General features: G+C 42.8%; 2 protein-coding genes and 1 long non-coding RNA gene across 3 annotated transcripts in view; 2 read left to right on the top strand and 1 right to left on the bottom strand.

Annotated features, from left to right (window-relative positions):
• LOC145419284 (ribonuclease inhibitor-like) overlaps window positions 1-23,752 on the top strand; it is a 166,033-nt gene that overhangs the window by 111,769 nt on the left and 30,512 nt on the right. The window contains exon 3 of the mRNA XM_080294908.1: window positions 18,226-18,402. Coding sequence (XP_080151034.1) covers window positions 18,226-18,402 — 177 coding nt within the window. The remainder of the gene's footprint in view (window positions 1-18,225; window positions 18,403-23,752) is intronic.
• Window positions 284-5,660, top strand: LOC145426153 (protein NLRC3-like). Its single transcript, XM_080299685.1, has 5 exons — window positions 284-315; window positions 1,527-1,603; window positions 1,720-3,511; window positions 5,022-5,198; window positions 5,383-5,660. Exons 1-5 carry the CDS (start codon window positions 284-286, stop codon window positions 5,417-5,419), a joined length of 2,115 nt encoding a protein of 704 aa, XP_080155811.1. The 3' UTR covers window positions 5,420-5,660.
• LOC145425258 (uncharacterized) lies at window positions 6,098-13,910 on the bottom strand. Its single transcript, XR_013905913.1, has 2 exons — window positions 13,138-13,910; window positions 6,098-10,019 (listed from the first exon to the last, which is right to left on the bottom strand). It is a non-coding gene; the product is annotated as an uncharacterized LOC145425258 (long non-coding RNA).

The raw sequence follows: 23,752 nt of genomic DNA, 5'->3' as shown, positions 1-23,752 counted from the left end.
AACCAGCGTTCCTCCCTGTCCAGGATGTTACATCCTCATCATTGAAAGAGTGTCCACTGGCCTGTAGGTGTAAATAGACTGCAGAGTCCTGGCCTGACGAGGTGGCTCTGCTGTGTTGTAGCCAAAGGTTGTTTGGTTTCCCCGATATGTAAATCCTGGCAATCCTCCTGCACTTAACAGTGTACGCTATGTTACTCTGTTACTCTGATCCTTGGGATGGACCAGTTTTTGGCGCAGTGTGTTTTGGGGTTTAAAAGCCACAGAGACCCGGTGTTTAGAAAAAATGCGACTCAGCTGCTCCGACACTCCTGACACGTACGGGATCACTACAGGTTTTTGCTTAAGCAGCGGCTGGTAAATGTGGTTATCCCAGCTTTGACAAAAGTCCAGCTGGGATAACCACATTTACTCTACGTCCAGATGAACAGAATCAACTTTTGGAGATTTACTTTCCTGGATGATTAAGAATGCATCAAGACGTTCCTCCTAAAGTGTTATTCAGTGTTGTGACAGTCAGCTGCTTCAGCTGCTGCTGGGATGGGCTGTGGCAAAGAGAACAGAGAAAATCCAAATCAGAGTTTTTCTCTGAATTAAAAGCAAGGAAACAACAATATATTCTACATGGTGAAACTGATGGTTTCTGGTGTTTGGGTCTGTTTTTCTGTATTCATGCAGATAAAGTGTAAACTCAGATGAATTATACCATCAAATGTTAAAGGAAAATATCAGGATGAGTGTCTGTGAGCTGAGAAGGACGTGAAGCGAGCAGTTTATCCCAGAGCTGAAGCTGCTCTGTGTGCAGAGATGAGCTCAGATTCCTGCTGTGATTGATCAACAGTCACAGAAATGTAGACTTGTAGTTATTACTGCAGTATGGTCACAGCAGATACTGATAAACATGTATTATAAGGATGGATGATCAAGTTTTTCACTCTCTCCTTTAAATCTCAGTTTGTTTCTTCTTCACAGTTTATCTGTTAATTTATTAATGAATAACACTGAAAGAGTTTCTGTTATATTTCCCCTTGAACATCAGCTTATTAGGGCGGCATTAGGAAATAGCCCCCCTCCAAAGAATGAATAAATGAATGATGATAATAATAAAATGATTCAAAAGCAGAGCTCAGAGTGGTAGAATGGTCAAACATGGATCCACGGGTGGTTCAACTGCATTTGGTGACGTGACCAAAGCAAATCTTTCAAATAATCCCACCATCAACGGGATGTTGTCTCCTTTACTACGGTTACTTTACTTGGTCACCGTGTGAATTTCTTTGAAATGAACCAAATTCTTTTATTTGTTGGTTGTTGCATATTTAACCTCTACAGTCAGGAAAGGAGGAGATGAGGCCTCAACAATGTTGGGTTGTAGCTGTGGTTCAGGTTAGAGTGAGTGTCCATGGAATAAATGTAAGTCAGTGAACTGGAAACATGACTGTGTTCAAACTTTGTTTTCCTTTTTATAATGAGTCTAATCAAAGGTGGACAGAAGTATCTCCACTTTGACTTTTCTGTGTCACCATCAGAGCTTCTGCACAGTGTGGAGAAAGATCCAGAAGCAGAGCTGGACTGCAGACAGCCAGTCAGAGCAGCTGTGTACAAAGTAAGACTGAACATCTGTCTGCTGATGGACTCATTTCTGAAAACTGGACTTCTTGTGTTGTTCAGACATTGAAGAGTTTTCTTTCTCTTTAGTCTCATTGTTTTTCTTTCTTTCAGCAGATGTTGGTCTGCAGGAGGTTTTAGATGAACATAAGATCAGTCTGAGGAGGAGATGTGAACGTGTGACTGAAGGAAGTGATGAAACAGGAAGTAGAACCCTCCTCAACAGGATCTACACTGAGCTCTACATCACAGAGGGACAGAGTGAAGAGGTTCATACCCAACATGAGGTGAGGCAGCTGGAGACAGCTTCCAAGATGGACGCCCTCCATGACGCTCCAATCAGGTGCCAGGACATCTTTAAAGCCTTACCTGACCAACAGAGACCCATCAGAGTGGTTCTGACCAACGGCGTGGCTGGTGTTGGAAAAACCTTCTCAGTGCAGAAGTTCACTCTGGACTGGGCAGAGGGCTTGGAGAACCAACATGTCAGTGTGGTGGTTCTGCTTTCATTCAGGGAGCTGAACCTGATCAGAGATGAGCAGTACAGTCTTCTGGAGCTGCTCCATGTTTTCCATCCAACATTACAGAAGGTCACAGCAGAGAAGCTGGCTGTCTCTCAGCTTTTGTTCATCTTTGACGGCCTGGATGAAAGCAGACTTTCATTGGATTTCACCAACAGGAAGCTGCTGTCTGATGTCACACAGAAGTCATCAGTCAGCCAGCTGCTGACAAACCTCATCCAGGGGAATCTGCTTCCCTCGGCTCTCGTCTGGATAACTTCCCGACCCGCAGCAGCCAATCAGATCCCTCCTACACATGTTGACAGGCTAACAGAAGTACGAGGCTTCACTGACGCCCAGAAGGAGGAGTACTTCAGGAGGAGATTCAGTGATGAAGAGCTGTCCAGCAGAATCATCTCCCACATGAAGACATCCAGGAGCCTCCACATCATGTGTAGTATCCCAGTCTTCTGCTGGATCACTGCTACAGTTCTGGAGCACATGTTGACTACAGAGCAGAGAGGAGAGCTGCCCAAGACCCTGACTGACATGTACTCACACTTCCTGCTGGTTCAGACAAAGAGGAAGAAGAACAAGTACCATGAGGGACATGAGACGAGTCCACAGGAGCTGACGGAGGCTGACAGGGAAGTTTTTCTGAAGCTGGGGAGGCTGGCGTTTGAACATCTGGAGAAAGGAAACATCATGTTCTACCAAGAAGACCTGGAGCAGTGTGGTCTGGAAGTGACAGAGGCCTCGGTGTACTCAGGAGTTTGTACAGAGATCTTCAAAAGAGAGTGTGAGATCTTCCAGAAACCAGTCTACTGCTTTGTTCATCTGAGCATTCAGGAGTTTCTGGCTGCTGTCTACATGTTCCACTGTCACACCAACAGGAAGACAGAGGTGCTGAAGAACTTCTTGGGACAAAAATACAACAAGTCCTCTCTGGATGATTTCCTGAACAGAGCCATGGAGAAATCCCTCCAGAGTAAAAATGGCCACCTGGACCTGTTTGTTCGCTTCCTTCATGGCCTCTGTCTGGAGTCCAACCAGAGACTCTTAGTAGGTCTGCTGGGTCAGACAGAGAGCAGTCCAGGAACCATCCAGAGAGTCATCAACAACCTGAAGAAGATGAACAGTGATAAAATCTCTCCTGACAGAAGCATCAACATCTTCCACTGTCTGATGGAGATGAACGACCTCTCAGTACATCAGGAGATCCAAGAGTTCCTGAAGTCAGAGAACAGATCAGAGAAGAAACTCTCTGAGATCGAGTGCTCAGCTCTGGCCTTCATGCTGCAGATGTCAGAGGAGGTTCTGGATGAGTTGGACCTGCAGAAGTACAACACATCAGTGCCGGGACGACAGAGACTGATTCCAGCTGTGAGGAACTGCAGAAAGGCTGGGTGAGTCCAGATGTGATCATTAACATCATTGATCAGTGTAGGTTAGTAGCTTAATTTTGAAAATAAAATCAGATTGTAACCACAAAGTGTTTGTGTCCATACGCTGCAACCTTCCACACCATTCCTTTATTGTACAGACTCAGCAGCAGCTCCATGGATCCCAAATCCAAGAGTGGAGAACAGATTTGAAGTGTGTCACATCCATGCAGTCACAGCTGTTTCCACCATGTTTCCACTGATATTAATCCTGTTCAATGACACGTTTCATATCAGTGAATATGTTCTTTAGGACGTCCACTGACATGTTTAAGTGTCCTGCTGGAAATCACTCAAATCATCCATGAAATCCATGAAAAATCCTTTTAGTGTTTCTAACTTCACCCTCTGTCCTCTCTCTCTCTCCATCCTCCTCACTGCTTCTTTCACTGATAATCACACAAACATCGTATTCAGCTACAAAATAACACAATAATATCATCTGATGATCATTATTATAAGAGCAGGATCCATATTTGATATCAGAGTAACACACTGCTTGGTTATGTGCAGTCATCATCAGTGACTGTGGGTCAAACAGAAGCTCTCTGATTGGTTGCTGACCTTGGTCACCTGTCCACTCTCACCTGTTTGTGTTTGCTCTCTCTTTGCTGTCTCCATCCTCTCTCTCCTTTCTCTCCCTCTCTGTCTTTGTACGTCACTCAGGTCCAATGGAAACAGTGACATTTACAAACCAATCAAAGACAAACTGATCCATGTCAGGTTATAACAATATTCAAAGTGAATACAGGCTGCTGCTGGACACAGACAGGTAACATCATTTTGACTTGCTGTCACCTGGATCTGGACTCACAAACACTGAAGCCCTGAACAGGAATACAAATCATTTTCTGCCAACTAGCGACACAGCAGCAGATAATGGCTCAGAAAGCTCAAATGAGCCAATCATTTCTGTGTTTAGTTCCTCTGAAATCAGATCTGATATCAGCAGCTCTGAGTTCATTCATCATTATTGTCCAGTGATGAGATTTCTGCTCCGTTTGGTAACAGTCAGCAGGTTTTTCCTGCGTGTGGACGTGAACAGTCGTACCTGACAGCAGGTAGCAAACAGAGATCATCTTTCCAGCTGGAACTCTTCACTGAGCTGAACTCATTCAAAATGTTCTGGAGTCAAAACAGGAAACAGTCCAAATGTGTGTCTTCACTCTGACTCTGGATCAGATCTCAGTGACAGACTGTGGACATTATGGAAGCCTAAATGTGACACCATCTTCCTCCTTCATCTGCAGATTAAAGCCAAACAAAGATTCTCATTAAAAGTCTGCAGGTCTGAGAGAGACTCAATCGTTGTGTCATGTCAAACACAGTAAGAGGAGCTGAAGCACAGATGTGAAGAGCAGATTCATCAGATTATGACCTCACTCTGTTTTGTCTTCATATACATTCAGTCTGTGTTTATAATGCAGATTTTCTGCTTTTATAATAACACATTTTATATTTTCTATCATCACAGACTGACTGAGTGTCGACTCTCAGAGTCTCACTGTGAATTTGTGGCCTCAGCTCTGAAGTCCAACCCCTCCCATCTGACAGAGCTGGACATGAGTAACAACTACAAGCTGCAGGATTCAGGGATGAAGCTTCTGTGTGCTGGACTGGAGAGTCCAAACTGTCGACTGGAGACTCTGAGGTGAGTTCACTGACTGCGGCTGTTGTTGTTTTTCTATATTTCATGTCTTTGATGTTTGAAACTTTCTTCAGTTCCTAAATGTTCAGGATGTGTCTGAAGACAAATGTGAAGAAGTTTGAGTGCTTTCAGAAATGTTGTCTTTCCAAACGACTGAACAACAGTTTTTCCTTTTGGCTCCAAACAGAAGTGACAGACTTGAGCAGGGTTCATTTAAAGGCTGACAGAAGTGGAGTGGTGACGGGGAGATGTTTGACAGGACAGTGTTTCAGCCTCCACAGGTTCATGTTGTGCTCCATCAGTCAGTGAAGATGAAGTCAGTGCTGATGAGGCTGTAGAGTGTGTGAGGGATGTGAATGAGGATGATGAAGATCTGATGATAGCAGATAAAAACAGGCTGCAGAGACTTTGAGCCATACAGGGCACACAGTGTGTGTACAGAACAGCTGAAATCATTATGGAGGCCTTACTGGAATGTGAAAGCATCACAGTACAGCTTCAGTGAAGCTTTAAAGTCTCTGATATGAGATGAGAAATGAAGCAGCCAGAGCTTTTTCATGAGTGGAAACCCACTGTGACTGTGAGCTGCTGCTACAGCCTCCAGATTAGCCAGCAGCTCATCCTGCTCAACATTTCCTCACCAACTTTAATGGAAGTGTGATGTTTTCAGCTGGAGTGATGGTCAGGGTGGCCTCCCTCTCCTCTTCTTCTCCTCTTCCTCTTTCCTTTGTAAAGCCACTTCTGCTGCTTTCATTCATTTGGAAGTCCTGTAGCTGAGTTTGGGAGAGACTAACAGCCTCGGCAGCAGAGGGGAGAAAGGCTGTAACTGTTGGGTCTGTGTTTCCACAAACCCCGCTAATTCTAGAGACTTATTCATCATGAAGAAAACAAGACAGTCGATCGATCCATTACTTGCGCAAGGGAGGCCTCGTCTGTGTCCAGCACGACAATGACCCCAATGGTGGCCTCCTCTCGCTGCCTTTTATTGACAATCTTCAAACAATAGTTTACAAAGCACCTCCCCTTGCAACCCCCCTTTGGTTACATAGACAAGGCACTGTATGTAAGTGTGTGTGTGTGTGTGTGTGTGTGTGTGTGTGTGTGTGTGTGTGTGTGTGTGTGTGTGTGTGTGTGTGTGTGTGTGTGTTACCTCCTGCTGACCAAAGGGTCATAAACCCAGGAAGTTTACATCAAAAGAAACAGATCTTTCAGATAGGATGTATCTACAATAAAACCTCCCCCAGCACAGAGTGGCTGGAGAGGTGGCCAGGATCAAAGGAATGGCTTTGATCCTGCTGCTTAAACTAAGACTGTACAAATTTAAGAAACACAATGGCAACATTCAACAATTAGACTTAACATTTCCCTCCTTTTTGTCATTGTTCTTAAGTTTCAACTTATGCACCCTTTGTTTGGACAGTGTCAGTATAGATTTCATTCATACACAGTAAACTACATCCTATACATAAGCAAATCAGTATCAACAGTCCAAAAACAGGAATTAATTTTTTCAAAAGAAGATGCCACCAAGGACCAGACGGTAACCAAGCTATCCAGCCTTGTGGCGGATCTACTCCTGTCGTGCAATTCATTATGTATTTCTTCAAGTAAACAACTGAATGTCAAAGGTCAAACAAGAAGAATCATCATTCTCAAAAATCATATGTCACTACAATCCAACTGTATACAGACATAGGTATTTAAACGCATCAGTTGACTTTATTGTTTGTCCATATGGCTCTCAGCTAACTTCAAAGCTGCAGCCTGGTCAACACCCTTCTTTATGACTCCTATCAACCCCCCAAATCTTTTCACTGTAGGCATCCTGTGGGGGTTAGAGTCAACTGGTGAATTATCTGCATTTACAACTCTTCTCCTGTCCTGTTGTCACCACAGAAAAAGCTTTGTAAAGGAAATTGGATCAAGCTGTTTTGAACTTCTTGGCTCGAAACCTCAAGTGTTCATGATGTAATGTAGACAAAAGGCTTCTCTGTTTACATCCTTCTTGCAGAAAACAAAAAGAATAGGTGATGTTGCCATGTTCCATGGTTGATCTCCAACTTGGGCTAATCCATTGTCCTTCATACACATAGGCAATTGGCCTGTTTCCAGTTCGTTTAGCTGTTCAATGTCCTGCAACAAGTCATATTCTTTGAGTCAGACGAGCAGGTCTGTCTCACCAGAGCAGTTCACCTTCCCAGCTACTGGTGAATCAACCTTCCATTCAGGTTCAGAGCAGTTGAAAAGTTGGCAGTGTTCCCGGATGTGTTGCTAAAGCAACCAGACAAACTGCCTCGCTCTCAGTGATGCTATAGGGCCACAGTCCAGAAGAATGTGTAGCCAGTGGCATCACAAGCATAACCATTGGTCTCATTCTAAATGTGAGCGGTTGTGTTCTTAAACTGCCACCAGTAGTTGTTGAAAACCCATGCTGGTACTGGGTGTGGTTTGCTCTGTTCCAGTGCGCTCCCTGTCATCCCACTCAGGGTCCACAGGCACAAGAAGATGCACAGCACATTCCCAGCCATTCTGATGAGTACCTGTGGCTCAGTTGGTTTCTTCACCGGATTGAGACGAGGGGCCCTGGAGGCTTTCCCCCCCCTTTGTTCCCGGTCTTCCTGCCACTTACTCCGAGCTGGCCTGGATGTGTGTCACCTTCTTGCAGTGCGCTTGATATATCCAAGTGTTCCTTCCAGCAATCTTCACTGCTGTGGTCGTCGTCAGCAGCATCCGATATGGACCTTCCCACCATGGACTGGACCAGCACTTCCTCTCCATGGCCTTATCAACATCCAATCTCCAGACTTCAGACTCTGCTCCTGCGGAGAAACAGAATCATCTGGCAGATCATTTGTTCTCATGACTACTTTACTTTTAAACATTTTCAAGCATCTAATCTGCTAATACGCTCTCTCTTCTGCTTTTCTATCAGCACTACAGAAGACTGGAACTCTAAATGCTCTAACATGTGTAATCTCAAAGAGTCAGACCATTCTCTGTTGGAGTAATCCTCATGTACTTATTCTATACAGTCTAACCATGTCCTGCCTGTCTTCCTAAATCTTAACTTTACTATTCCATTAGTTCTCTCTGCCTGCAAAAGTTTTTTTTTTTTAAAGTATTTAATAATCCTAGAATGAGTATAACGACTGCTCATTTCCCTCCTGTTTGAGACATGGCAAAGCCAATGGCTCAAAATAGCAGCAGTCTTATACAAATTATCAGGCAGTACTGGTTTATCACACAGATAAAAAATCATCCTGCAAGCTTGCTCCCTCTGTAAGTCACAACTGTTTTCCTGCTGTAGGTGAGTGGGCCTGCATGTCTGCTGATGCTGTACTGATAAAAGGTTAACACCATGTTTAACTACAGCTGCTTCTTTTGTGATCTTATCTGCAAAAACTTTCCCTAATGCAACTGGATCTTTCCCTCACATGTGTGCTGCACATTTACAAATGGCAATTCTACTGGTTAATAACACTGCCTCCAGCAGATTTTGCAAGAGTTTGGTGTGTTCTGCAGGTTTCCCTGTAGAGGTTGTCACACCTCGTCTCACTCACTGCACTACAAAGAAATGTACAGTAGCAAATGTATACTGCCTATCAGTGTATATTGTCTCTCTACAGCTTTACACACTTCCGTTAAAGCTAGCATCTCTGCTGCTCAAGCAAATATGAAACATGCTAGTTGTCCTACATAGATAACTCTCTCTCACTGTCTGCTACAGTAAAACGTGTTCTAGTCTGTCCCTCTGCTGTTGTAAAACTCAAACCATCAGCAAACCAAACCTTTCCCTCAACGAGTGGCACATCTATTAAGTCATCCCTCAGCTTACACTTCTTCTCCTCGCGCTCTCTACACTCATGAGAAGTGCCCTCCTCCGTTGGCAAAAAGGGTTGGACAGATTCAGAATTGTGCACCACTTTATGGTAATATGTGTGGTTGTGAGAGTAACATTAAAGACAAGTGTCTTGTAGGTGTCAGAAATGTAAGTTTAGTCTGCAGTAGTAGACATCTACCTCGTGTGGAACTAACAATGTCAAAAGGTGAAATAAACTATTGAAACATTGTACAGCTTAAACTGCTGCACATACTGATCTCACGCATGGAGGTAAAGCACGAGCAACTAGAGCTAATCTTTTAGGATAGTAAGTTACTGGCTTCACTTGTGGAAAAAGTGCTGTTAGTTATTTTACAGTCACCTGGCATTTGTGCTGTTCACAGAACCACAAGTCCATCGCTGGACCTCCTCTGCGCTGTCACTTTCTGGAGCTTGGCACTCTCCCCCAGGTTCCATTTTCCAACGCTGCTGAAGATTTAACCCTAGAACACTATCGCTATAAATAGTAACACGATCACTAATGCCGGGTGATTTTTACCCGATATAATATAACCAATGAAAAGTAATCAAATATATCAAAATATGACAACACATGACAAATTAGAGTGGTCTTCTTTTACTTTCAACTGTGCCATGTCTAACAAAATGAAAAATAAAACTCCTAAAACAAATTAATGACTCTGGAAAGCTGGTCTTTGGTCCACCCATTCCTGGGACATTTGAGACTTCCCTGGTGATGGCACAGGCTCCTCGACACGCAAACAGCTTAGTTGTCTTCCTTAACGTCAACGTCGAAACTCTTTCATCTTATTTAAGATTTGCTGTGCAAAGTCTCCTCGTGACGATCCTTTGGAAGACCAGTAACACAGCTCTCTGTGCTGAAGGTGATCTCCGATCCTCCTGAAAACTCTCTCCTGGCCTCAGCTTGCATCTTGTGGACGATCCTCTCAGTCACTCCTTCTCGTCATGGCACCTCACGATATCTACAAATTAAAAAATGACACTCCTCTCGCCACACGGCTTTCGCCATGTGTCAACTCCCCAATGAGACATGTACAAGAGTGTTGCACAGTCTCCCTAAAACAATCTCCAAGGTTTGTCCCTTGGAGCAGCTTCACTCCAAGCTGTAACCCTGTGTAAAAACATTAGTCAGCATTGAAATGTTCAGCTTGTTTAGCTCCCAGCTCCTGTATCCTAGAAGACAAAGTCTTAAAATTAAAACAACTTCACATTTGCAACCAACTATAGATCATAAGAGTAATAAAGTATTCAGCATCACAGAGACAAGTATCATTGCAGGTTTATTCTAAACTCATTAAACTCCTACTTTTCCCCATAATTTGTTCCAAATTATTTAACATCTCACCGTCATTCCACATTGTAATCAGTGACGTTCCTTAAGTTTGTTACTCACCATGAGCCCAACAGTGTGGTCAGATAATGGGCCCCGATGTAACTATTCTGTAACCACTGCACATCTGTTCAATTGTCACTCGTCTGTCTGTGCTGAATCCTTTACAAGCACTCTTAAAGAAAAACAACATTAGCCAAACACAAGGTTCATCCCGGTTGTCAGGTGTCGGCCATCCAGATTCCAGAGGAGCTGTGAAAAGTCATAAAGTTAACACTCGCTGTGGAAAAAGTAACAATGGTCTCATCACAGTATGTCTCACACTGCATTCATTTCTTCCCTGTAACATTCTCTCAAAAACACAGTGTAATTTCATCATCAACATATAGCCTGTAACTACAGTTCTCTTCATACAAAATCTCAGTAATCCTGTGGTAGAGAAACATCATTAAGTTGTGTCCTGCTGTAAACCACATGATCAAATCACATGATTAACCATCTGCTGTAAAGAGAAATGTAAATGTTAGCGCTGCGCAGGTGTGTACACACTTTCTCACAGTAATCTCTGTGAGCAACACAAGGTAGTGAATGACACACACATGGTAAATTCACAGACATAGAATTTAAACTAAAAAGGTTAAATTTTCAGAGTTCACATAGTCATGTGTCCCAAGTTTCCTCCTGTGGTCTCCTTCTGCTCCTGCAACAGAGACACACACAGAGACACATCCACACCTTTGTCAGGTGGGGGTTGACTTCACACAATGGTGTTAAGTCAGTCAGTCTTGTCAGCTTTTGTCAGTCAGTCAGTTTCCCATTTATTTTAAAACTCTTACTCATTCACTCAGTGATTCCTTCTTTTGCTAATTGTGGAAATTATCGTCGCATCCGTTTCCACGCTCAGCAAAACAACGTCATTTCAAAAAGAAAAATAATTTAGACTGGATTTTCTCGCTGAATCCTTTTGGACAGGAACTTGTCTCAAATAAGTGGATTTCTCCTGAGCCCATTTTAATTTTGGAGAAGCTCACTTTGCAACAGTTTTCTCGACGACGCTTCGATTCTGATCGTGCTCAAACAGAGATCATCAAACAAAACTTTCAGTGCACCATGAAAGTAACAAAATAAAAGAAAGAAAATAAAGGAAATCAAAGGAAAGAAAGGCCTTGTTTAAGTCATGACACGTGTTCTTCATGCCAGGGGGATAAATCGTCACAACCCAATTGGCAGGCTCAACTTAAATAACAAAAGACAAATCAAACAGCCAGTTTAATCTCAAACATTCATCCAATCAGCCATACACACAACATACAGCATAACCCTGTTGTCTTAGCACATAATAAGTTTTAGTTCTCATGTAACTAAATGTGTGCCATGGTAAAACTTCTTCACACACCAGAAACTCACAATCAGCTCACTCAGCTCACTCATTTAAGACCTCTCATCTATGATGCAACCATCTGTCCTCCTATAATATTCAGTCCACTAGTCTATGTATCACTTTCATCTTACTAGTGACTTGGACAAGATGACAAACAGAATCTCATGCTTAAGATGCTGTCTGGTCTTCATGAGTATCATTTATGTGTAAATGCATGTAGGGTTAGTATAGTTAATGCATTTTCAGTATGTTTTTGTGTTCTTCTCTCATCACACTTTCATTATTCTCATCACTGCTTAAAACAACACACATCTCTCTCTGTTTTTTTTTCTTTAACTGTACTTTTCTCCAAAACAGAAAATAGCATTACAGCTGTTTCAGACTTAGAAACACCAAACACTCTTCATGCTATCATTCATCCACACAACTATTTTATTTCTTTTTGTCCACTGGGCAGGTGACCTGCAGAATCACGTCTGCCCCAGCTGGATACCTTTCACACACACCATGACGTCAGACACACTCACGGACTGGATCAGGAGAAAAACTTTCTTCATCTTCACACTCTGTTACAGAAACACCATATGTTTTTTTTGTTTGTTTGTTTGTTTTGTGTCAGGGATGGATATGTAGTTGTAACGTTTGTGTTCACTAACTTTACTTTCTGTTTCCTACCCTGCCCAGTCTGTCTTGGACTCAATGCTTCTCCCAATGTCTCTCCATACTCAGCCTCTGCTCTCTCACGCTCTTCTCTGGCTCTACTTTCTGCTAACATTCTTGCTTCTCTCCTCTTCTGAACCTGCTCCAGCTACAACTTAGCAATTGCTAACTGCAATTCCTTCCTCTGCTTCGCTTTACCTGTTTTACCAGCTACACTTACAGCTATTCTTTCTACCAGCATTTTACACTGAACTTCCACTAATGTCCCTTCAAATCCACATTTCTTACGCCAACAACCTACATACTGCGTGCTGCCTGGTAAAAATTTCTCCATAAATTTTAAATCTCCTTCTAAGGCAGACTTACACATTTTATTCTCCATTAACAATCAGCCCGCACACACACACAACATAGGCCTATCGCTTGCGTCTGCACGCACAGCTAGCGCTCTCTGTTGAAAACTCTCAAACGCCCCATATGGCGGAGAATTCAACCTTCAGACACTCTCTAACGCCCCAAATGGCGGAGATTCCGGACTCCTTCACGGCGGAGACGCCGAACCTAGGTTATCTCCACGCCCCAAATGGCGGAGAACTCTCTACGCCCCAAATGGCGGAGAAGCCTGCGTCTCTCTCACGCGGCTAGCGCGCTCCCGGACTCACGTTTAACGCACAGCCCGTAGCCGCTCTCTAAGGCCTTCTGTACTCACTGTTTGTTTACGTTCATGGGAAGAGCCTCTGGATCCCGTCAATCGTCATCCATCCCGAGGGGAGGTCAGGAGCAAACTTCCCGGCCTGGTGGCAAGCCAAAAACACCAGGGCTTTACGTCAATCATCCCAGACGTTGCGGTGGCGTCCTCTCCCTCTCCTCGGTGGATGCAATGTGTTAGGCTCCGGCTCCGAAGGACCAAATAAATGTTGGGTCTGTGTTTCCACAAACCCCGCTAATTCTAGAGACTTATTCATCATGAAGAAAACAAGACAGTCGATCGATCCATTACTTGCGCAAGGGAGGCCTCGTCTGTGTCCAGCACGACAATGACCCCAATGGTGGCCTCCTCTCGCTGCCTTTTATTGACAATCTTCAAACAATAGTTTACAAAGCACCTCCCCTTGCAACCCCCCTTTGGTTACATAGACAAGGCACTGTATGTAAGTGTGTGTGTGTGTGTGTGTGTGTGTGTGTGTGTGTGTGTGTGTGTGTGTGTGTGTGTGTGTGTGTGTGTGTGTGTGTGTGTGTTACCTCCTGCTGACCAAAGGGTCATAAACCCAGGAAGCTTACATCAAAAGAAACAGATCTTCCAGATAGGATGTATCTACAATAAAACCTCCCCCAGCACAGAGTGGTTGGAGAGGTGGTCAGGATCAAAGGAATGGCTTTGATCCTACTGCTTGAACTAAGACTGTACAAATTTAAGAAACACAATGGCAACATTCAACAATTAGACTTAACAGTAACACCACCACTTTACTCTGTTCTACCTGTCACATCATTTTATCAGGAAACAAATATGCTCATGTTTTTACTATGTTTGTCTTGAAGATGTAAGAAGATCACATGGTGCTTTTATTATTGTGCTGGTTTGTTTGCTGTCTCTTGGATGGAGCCCAGCTGTGCGTGGCCCATGGGCCTGTGGTCAGAGTGTGTGCTGGATAATCCGGCCCAGGATGAGGCCAAACTGACATGGGATGAAATGTCTGTCACATAATTGAGCTTTGAGATAAATGTACGACTTTAATGTGAAACATTCAGAGTTTTTTCTCTTGTTGTGTTTGAAGCAAAGTTACAGAGGTTTGATTACAGACACAGCTGAGAGTTTGTAATCTGTCATCATTTTAAAAGGTTTACATTTCTTCAGTATATCCACATTTGCAGCTGCTACCTCAACCTCCACTTGTCCAACACAACTGCTGTCCACTGCCTCCATGACATTGTGATTTTGCTGTTGGTCTTCTGTCAGATCTTCATCAATCACTTCTGCACGGGGCACACCTTCAGACTCTGCAGCTGCATAACGAAAGCCTGTAAGATAAAATTAGACATAAGGTAAATGTACACCAATATTCCAATGACAGGTGTGTGATTCATCTGGAAGTTATGTGCGGATTAGTGTACAGTGATAGCAATTTAGTATGTTTTTAGAGGGGGGGGGGGGGTTGTTTACCTCCGATGGGTGCTCTTTTTCGCTTCCGTTGCGTACGCCTTGAGTGCCGGTCCGAGTCTGATACAGGTATGTCGTCATGCCCCATGTGCAGTGTTGGTGCCCAGTCTGGATTTGTTACATCCATTTCATATGTAGAGCTGGGCGATAGAACGATAACGATATGTATCGCGATATAACTTTTACTCGATAGAGAAATTAAGCTATCGCGATAGACCTCGCTGCTCTTGTCCTCTAAAAATAAAAAAAAATAAAAAAAAAGGTCAGCCAATCCAAATTAAGTAGCGCAGAGCCGAACCAATCACAGCCGCAGCGTCACGTCGCGTGACTTGTTGAATACAGCACAAGTGCCAAGCCGCACGTGTGTTTGTTTGGGAAGCAGCCAGCGGGTAATGGAGCCAGCGGGTAATGGAGCCAGCGGGTAATGGAGCCAGCGGGTAATGGAGGAAATGAGTGTGCCGACTAGAAAAATCAACCGAGCGTGACCGAAGAGAAAACAGATGATGGTTGCAATGCCGGAGAGATTGTCGAACGGAAGAGCCAAAGAAGTTCCGTAGTGTGAAGGTATTTCGGCTATTTCAAGTCTGACAAAAACAGAGTAGCGTGCACTGTAAATTGTGCCGAAAGCAAGTCTGGAAATACAATAAACCGGTGCATGCGTCACACTGTGCGCCACGTTATTGTTTCGGTGAAATGAATTTCTACAATACTGTTACTGTTAATTCTACTCTCTGCAGTGTTTAAATGCTTACATATACACACAGTTACTGTCCCTCCACACATACGACTCGGTTCTGCTTCTATGCCCCAGCTTTGTTTACTTTTTCCCACCGAGGCTTCTAGACTTCTGATTGGCCAACATTTCTGCACGGTTAGGAATCTAGCGCCACCTGCTGCTTTGGCATGTTCATGGCAGCGTTTTCCTTCATTTCTGCCTTTATGTGTGGACGGGATTATTTTTTAAAACGAAAACGGAAAATCTCCGTTTTCAAAAATACCCGTGTACGTGTGGACGTAGCCTCAGTCTCTGACTGGAAGCGCTGATTCGTCATTCGGCTTTTGTCAGACTAAAGTAACTGTTAAAACTGTTTGAAAAGCTCAGCTATACAACAAGGAGAGATTGAGAATTTCCTTTTAGTTCTCAGTTTATTTGATATTGACAAAAGTTAGTCAGTTTTGTCTGTTCTTCTGTAAAACAAACTAAGATTTATTTTTAGAATTAATATTTTGTTTCTAAGTGGAATTGACAATTTAGTCTGTTTCATTTGTTCTATTTTGAAACTTAAACGCTTTAGCGGCTGCCTTTTGTGTAGTTTGCAATATTTGCCTTTATTTATCTGAAAAAGTCTCATGTTCCTTAAGTACATCTACCCTGTTGAACTTATTATGGGAAATAAATATTTAAATAAAAACAAGCTGCTGATTATTTCACATTTTACTTGTGAGCAACGGCACATTTAAATCTTACAAATATAGTTATTTGCCTTATATCGTGATAGATATCGTTATCGCCTGAAATGAAAAAAACATATCGTGATATGAAAAAATCTCATATCGCCCAGCTCTACTCTGAAGTGACAGCTCTATTCATATGCTGGTTTGCCTGCAATAATGCCAAATCATAAGCTACTCAGTCGACATGATGTGGTTCTGCAGCATCACACATTAGCATGTTTTATCTCATTATCTATGACCTCAGCACATTGAAAATAACACTAAAAGCCTTTCAAGAGTGATATGAATTAATTTAGAACTCACCGGAAAGAAAATGCCGTGAGCAAACCAACAAAAAGCTGGGGATTGCAGAGAACTCGATATCCGCTCGTCTCACCGCTGCAATCCAAGCCTGACGTCTTTGTTTAGTAATATCGGATACATGGGATCCCTCACGTTGCCTCCAGGATGGAAAACGATGAAAAGAGAGCCCGTTATCCAGCTTCTTGCCTTCACGATCGTGTGATCTAACGTTGCAACCGACAACACAACACGTACGATCCATAGCTGAAATGGTATCCTTTGGCTGGCCTACTGTCATGGCGGAAGGGGGCATGGCCCATCTCCCGTGACATCACGCTCCAAAGCCCTATAGGTGGGAAAATGTACCATGTCGACCAATCAAAAATGATATGGAAACATGACATTTGGTTGTTTAGCAAAAGGGGGAAGTTTTAGGAGTGACCGGCAAGAGAGAGCGAGTGAGCGAAAGAGAGAGAGAGTTTTGATACGTGAGAGATTTGTGACGTTTACCGTGTTTGGTCTCAAGTTAGTTTGTTGTCTTGTGTATTTAGTGTGTAGCTGTTGTTTTGTTTTGTGTGTCAGTTCTACTAGTGATCGTCACAGTTGCTGCCTTAAAGCCAACAAAGGCAGATTGCAGTGTAAACGCTGAGTGACACACCTGCTGTCAGACCTGCAGGTTTATCCCTGTGCTGTTCTCATATGTGTTAGAGTGACACAAACTATTGTTTGACACCTGATTGTTCTGTAAATAGTTTGAAATGATTATATGAAAAACGTCTGAGCCTTGGCTGCATTTTTTGGTAAATAGTACCATATAACTTTGTTGTTTGCAAAACGTGTGCGTATTTTTAAAAATGTACAATCTCTATTTGCATTTCAAGTTATGAAGATGATTCGTTAAACATGTGTGTGGTTTTTACAGTCAAAATATCACTTTCTACTTGTATTTTAAATTTTGTCTGAATTTAGATAAATTGTGCTGATACAGTTGGTCAAAATGAGAAAATAACAGATTGGCAAGATAAATTGTTTTTAAAGGTAAAATATAGAGGCCACATCAAAAGTAGTCAAGAAGGGTTAAAGGCTAAAAGCAAAGTTGTCACCAAGTACTGTTTATATTTGTGTGTATTGCTGCAGCTTTTTTGAGTATTAATTTGGTGCCTTTGTGTGAAATAATGGTATTGTGAGTGATCCATATAGTCACAAAGAATAGCCACTTGTTTCTGTGCTACCAAAGTTCCCCGGCTTTCATTCAAAATGTGTTTATCGTCAGCACCTGCACATTAAACTACTTAAACATTATAAATGTCTTCAAGCTCACACTGAGGCCTGTGGGGTACTATCAGCCACTGAGACAGTACACACATTTATATGTGTTTGTATATGAATATTTCATACTTTAAGACTGCCTGTTTATTTAAGGGAGATGAACAAAATACATTGGAATTGTACAAAATAATATCATGGATGATAAATTAAATAGATTTTAAGTAGATGCTTGTGCATTCTTAAAGTCTTATATGTTGAACTGAACTATGTGATCTGTTCAAAGCCTTAATCTTAATTTGAAGTGAAATGTGCATTTTGAGTTTATACACTATGTATATAAGGCGACCGTTTCCTTTTGCAGTATTTTTGTGTGGTGTACTTTTCTATGTCTTAACAAAAGGGGAACAAAGGTGTTTAAGTTCACCTAGGATGATGTGTTTTAATTTTCACATGGTCTTGCTTGAATTTGACCCTGACAAAGGCGTATGAACTCTGTCAGCTGTTTGGAGTTTCCATTTTCTAAACTTCTACATTCTGAACCTTCTTCAGCCCTGAACAGATGATGAAACACTGAATGATTTCAAGCTCACACTTTGTCTAATAAACTTACATCTTTCATTCTTTATACAGATTGAGTTACTGTGGTTTGTCAAAGATCAGCTGTGATTATCTGGCAGCAGCACTGAAGTCCAACCCCTCCCATCTGAGACAGCTGGACCTGAGCTGGAACTACAACCTGCAGGATTCAGGAGTGAAGCATCTGTGTGGTTTCCTGGAGAGTCCAGGATGTGGACTTGAAACTCTGAGGTCAGTCAGCATGTTTTAGTTGTGCTGAGATGAATATGATGTGAAAGTTGTGCTGACACTAAACTGCAGACATCAGGCTGATATTATACTGATCCACACTGAGGATCTTCATGGTAAAGTCTGTTTTCTTCTTCTCTGGTTTAGTCCATTGACTGCAGCAGAACAATGTTCACATTTCAAACCTTCAAAGAAGAAGAAAAATCCTCCACTGGATAATTCACTGTGAAACTCTCCAACTCTTCATTCCACCTTAAAGTCTGTCTGACACTGAAATCCAAAGCAAAATGTGCGTTTGCTTTACAGACAGCAGTCCAACACAAACATACACACATCATCCAAAACACAGTCCAACATCCAAATCTCCTCCACTGCCAGCATGAATGATGGGAAAGAGAAGGAGGAACACTCTGACATTCAGGGTTAGAATGAGTTTCATGAAGCAGACTGTGAAGATCAAAGCTGCATTAGAAAGCTTACATGAATGAATGAGTGGACAGAAGTGGACAGAGATCATCTGAAGCACTTCAAAGGCTTTAAATCAGCACATTTCTCTTTATTCTTTATCAACTCTGTTAGTTTCTCTCAGTTTTCTGTGGAATGAAGCTAACAGCAGGCTAATAAGATGCTGACCAATAGGTTTCTATTAAAGGTTGTAATTTGTATATGAAAAAGTGCTTTGGCTCAGCAGGGATCAGCTTACAGGTAGAATACAGCTGCTGGATGGGATTAGCATGTCATAGCTATCTACCAAACTGCTAACTGGGGGATTTCAGGCCATCTATGGATCATTTTTGCTAACTGTTTATTCAGCTTAGGCTCACAGGGCTGCAGCCTGTGCCCTAGCTGTCATAGGGCAAGAGGCGTGGTCCACCTGCACAGGTGAGCAGTCCATCACAGGGCCAACAGAGAGAGACAGAGAAGCACTCTCTCACATCCACACCTACAGCCAATTTAGAAGCACCAATGAACCTAAGCAGCATTTCATTGGACTGTGGGAGAACATCCAACCTCCACAGAAAGGCCAACTAGCTTCAACCTACAACCTTCTTGCTTTAAGGCACTAGTGCGAACCACTTTCCCCCATTTCAGCCCAAATCCTGCATCTTCCTGTTTCTGACTCCAGGCCAGCTCCACTAACACTTTCTCATCAGACACTGCCACCTAGTGGAGGAAGTCTTAGTTCCATTTGAAGCTTCAGATTACAGTTAGTTCCTTTACAAAGAGGTGGAGGTGGTGGGGCCACAGCACCATCATCACTGAGTGCCATAGGACACTTAACCTTTGTTTCCATATGCTGGGAACTTCCTGTTGTTCCAAGGAGGACTGGAAAATGTGTGAAGATCTCCCAGTCAGTTCCTCACAGCACACTTCAATCATTTCCCTCCCACAGCATCAGGACCAGGGCTTTTTCTCTCTTTGGTCCCACTAAGAGATTTCCACACAAACACCTCATCAGTGGGACTCTCAGAGCTACCAGCCCTTTGCTACAATCACAAAGCTCTTCATTGAAATCAATGATATCAAAGCTGGAATCAAATGAGTCCAAGTCTTCTGCTGATTCAGCATCACATTCATCTTTGCTCCTTGTTCTGCATCCCCACCATGGACTTCATTCATTTCCAAGCCAGCCTTGAGTGTCCTTTATTCAGCTCATCCTCTGCTTTACTTTTACACCTGATTTTAGCTGCTTTATCTCTCTTTCAACAAGTTTCTGTGCCTCAATCTTTTTCTTCTCTCCCTCATAACAAGACAGCTTCTTCTGCCTGAGAACATGTTGGAGTGATTTACTCATCCAGGGCTGCTTATTGGGGAAAATACTTCCTGTTTCCAAAGTAATCCCCATTTTTCCCAGAAAGAAATGTAAGTAGAAATCGATGATCTAAGTGAGAACATGAGCCTTTAAAAAGTCCCAGTGGGTGCAGTCAAAGCAGTCCCTCAGTCCCAGTATAGAGTCTTTGGTCCAGACTGGAACAACTGTGTGCCCAGTTTGAGCTCTCTTCAGTCCTGTGACCTGACAGACCCAGAGGGGCCATCACATCACATTTAGAAGCTCCCCTAATGGAGCCACAACACATGTCCAACACTTAGTCTGTCTTGTTGGACCAACTGGAAGAAATGATTCAAGGACTTAGTCACGGAACAGAGATTCAAATCTCCAAAATCCAACTGGCTGCATCAGGACATATAGTCTGAAACTCTGCACAGTTTCCTGTTTGAAGCTGCTTCCTGTTGGCTTCAGCTGTTTGGAGTTTCCATTTTCTAAACTTCTACATTCTGAACCTTCTTCAGCTCTGAACAGATGATGAAACACTGAATGATTTCAAGCTCACACTTTGTCTAATAAACTTACATCTTTCATTCTTTATACAGATTGATCGACTGTGGTTTGTCAAAGATCAGCTGTGATTATCTGGCAGCAGCGCTGAAGTCCAACCCCTCCCATCTGAGACAGCTGCACCTGTACGGAAACAACCTGAAGGATCCAGATGTGAAGCAGCTGTCTGATCTTCAGCAGAGTCCAGACTACAGACTGAAGACTCTGCTGTAAGTAGAGTGATGGAGTGAGTGGGTGGTGCTGTCAGCAGTATTGTACTAAACACAGTCAGTATGAAACAAAGATCCAGTGTTTCCTGTAAAGCTGCAGCTTCTCAGTGAAGCTGTGAGAGGAGAATGGTGACAGGCTTCAGGATTGGACACAAACACTTCCTGTTTCTGACCTTTATGGTCACCATGGTAACGGCTGACACGCTCTGATCAAACAGTGTCAACAGCCAATCAGCTCTCTGAACAAAGCAGCACGCAGACCAATGACTGCATTCATTTCCAAGTTTAAAGCAGTGAAGAACACAGTCTGTAGGTGAGGAAGAATTTAGTGAGAGCAGATGTTTGGATGGAATTCCTCCAGTTAACAGCTGGAACCGTCCATCTGGATTGTTGGGCTTGTTGTTGGGGTTCCTACAGAGCTCAGAGTGGACACACCAAGGTTCTTCTAATGAATGAAAGTCCAAACTCAAACTAGGAGGGAAAAACATTTTCATCAACTTCAATAAAAATCCAAAGATTAGAAAAAGTGAAGCAACAATGAGTCCTAGTACAGTCCCAGCACTGAAGTCCCTGCTGCTCTTTATACTGGATGTGCTGCATCACTGACTGACAGCTGATGAAGAGTCTCTGGAAACACTCGTTTATCTCCTCTGCTCTTCCTTCTTCTCTCTGCAGGTGGAGGCTATGATGGTAAACAGGACGGTGTGTGTGCTGAGAGAGGAGGAGCTGTGTCCTGATGATCCAGAGAGGTTGAAGCAGCAGCAGCTTGTGTGTAGAGACACTCTGACTGGGCCATGTTACTGGGAGGTGGAGAGGAGAGCTTCATCCAGCAGTGACTGACAGAGGAATGAGAAGAAGTGCAGATGACTGTCAGTGCTGCAGAGTGAACTGCTCTGAGAACAGCTCCACTGTCAGACACAATGTAGAGTCCAGCATCATCCCTGTGTGTCCCTCTGGATCTGACAGAGGATCATCAGTGTATCTGGACTGCTCTGCTGCTGCTCTGTCCTTCTACAGTCTCTGCACAGTCTCTGTCTGACTCTGGCTTCAGACCCTCCTGGATCAAACTCACCTGGAAAGACTTTCAAACATCACTCAATAGATTTGAATACAGAATATATTTGATATATACTGTAGATGTACTGTAGAGTTGCAGTATGTCACTTGTAAATACAGTCTGTGAGCAGCTATGAGCTGAAAGATCTTTCTAGAAACACGAAATGTTTTCACTCTTCTGTTGCTTTTTCATATATTTCCACAACATTAATATTGATCCCACCTGTCTCACCTGTTTCATGCTTTTATACATAATAACAGGACACGTGTGATCTGAGCGCTGCTGTGGTTGCTGTGCTGCACGTCTTCATTTAGATAACAGAGACATCTAGTGGTTCAGAGGGAGAACTGCAGGAGGTGGAGCTGTGTTTTAGCATGGAAAACTTTTTATCTTTTAGGCGCAGATACAAATATGACAAGTATCAGTGTGAGATACAAAAGGTCACATCAGTCAGCAGAGGGAACAGTGATCACACAGCAATGTAAGAATAGAAACATAACAGTGAATCTGGACATGTATACAGATGGAAGCAAACAAACAGGATGTAACACTACATTAAAGCCACAAATGTGAAGAAAACAAACACAAAGGAAAATATATTTGATCTCAGGAATCCAAATCAGATGCTTTAGAGCAGGGGTCGGCAACCCTGGGCACGCGTGTCACAGCTGCCACGTGAAGGGTTAACTGATGGCACGACCATAGCTGGACTGGCCATCGGGCATACTGATGGTGATTTTTCATTTTTATGGGCTGATGATGTTTTTTTATTTTTTTGTAACGGTATAAACAATGAAAGATGGCGGATTGGCCGGATGCTGGTCGATGTGTAAAAATAAGTCAGTTGTTTGGTGGTGGCTTTGGCGGAGCTTCCACAGAGGCAGCAGGTGGATGAGGGAAAGGGGAGGCAGGAGGAGCAGAGACCCGAGGCGGCTGCCGGTCCGAGTGTCAGGTGAACTGAACTTCAGGTAAGAAGTTATGACCTGCAGTCTGTCTGGGTCAGATATAAACCAAGTTTAGGTGCAGTTTATTTTCCTTGTGCTGACTTTTTACAGTCAGTTATAATAACTCCCACTCAGAGGAGACCAGAGATCACATTAACATGTGTGTCTCTGTATTAAGAAACATGACATATTGGCCCAGTTTATTTTTCTTATCATTGTTGTGAGGAGACCATAAATAGCATTTGTATTTTCTGTTGTACAGTTCATTTGCTGTTATGGATAAAAAGTCTTTCTTTGTTTCAAAATAGCTGATAAATATTCGCTGATAGCTGCAAACATCTGCGCACAAATATAATCCTATGAAGTGGTTCTATATAGTGTGTAATTTATTGCTAATGCAATCATATGGCACATTGACTTCTGAGGAAATGTTAGATGCACTCATCATCAGAAAGGTGTCCGACCTAAACCAGGGGGTTTAGAGCATCATAGAGTTTTTGTGGTTTGTTTTCTTTAAGTCATTTCACAGATTTTCTCTATAATTTCAATTCCTTGAATAAAACAACAAACTTAGGGGATGATTTTGTAATCCGACTTTATGTATGAAAGATTTGACTAAACGTAAAACAATCTTCCAACTCAGTCGTCATTCTTATCTTGTGAAATCAAACCAAATGTTCTGTTGTCTCTAAATCAGGGATTGATGAAATCTTTGGTTGCATCCATTTATGAACATGTTCTCATTCATATTAAATCGTAGTCTAAGTCCTTCTTTAGAGGGATAAATGTCATTCATTATCTTCAA

The sequence above is a fragment of the Astatotilapia calliptera genome, chromosome 3 (genome assembly GCF_964374335.1).
Source record: "Astatotilapia calliptera chromosome 3, fAstCal68.1, whole genome shotgun sequence".
In the NCBI taxonomy this organism is placed as follows: Eukaryota; Metazoa; Chordata; class Actinopteri; order Cichliformes; family Cichlidae; genus Astatotilapia; species Astatotilapia calliptera.
Note: the sequence above shows the minus strand (reverse complement) of the source record. Positions and strands in the feature narration are given on the sequence as shown.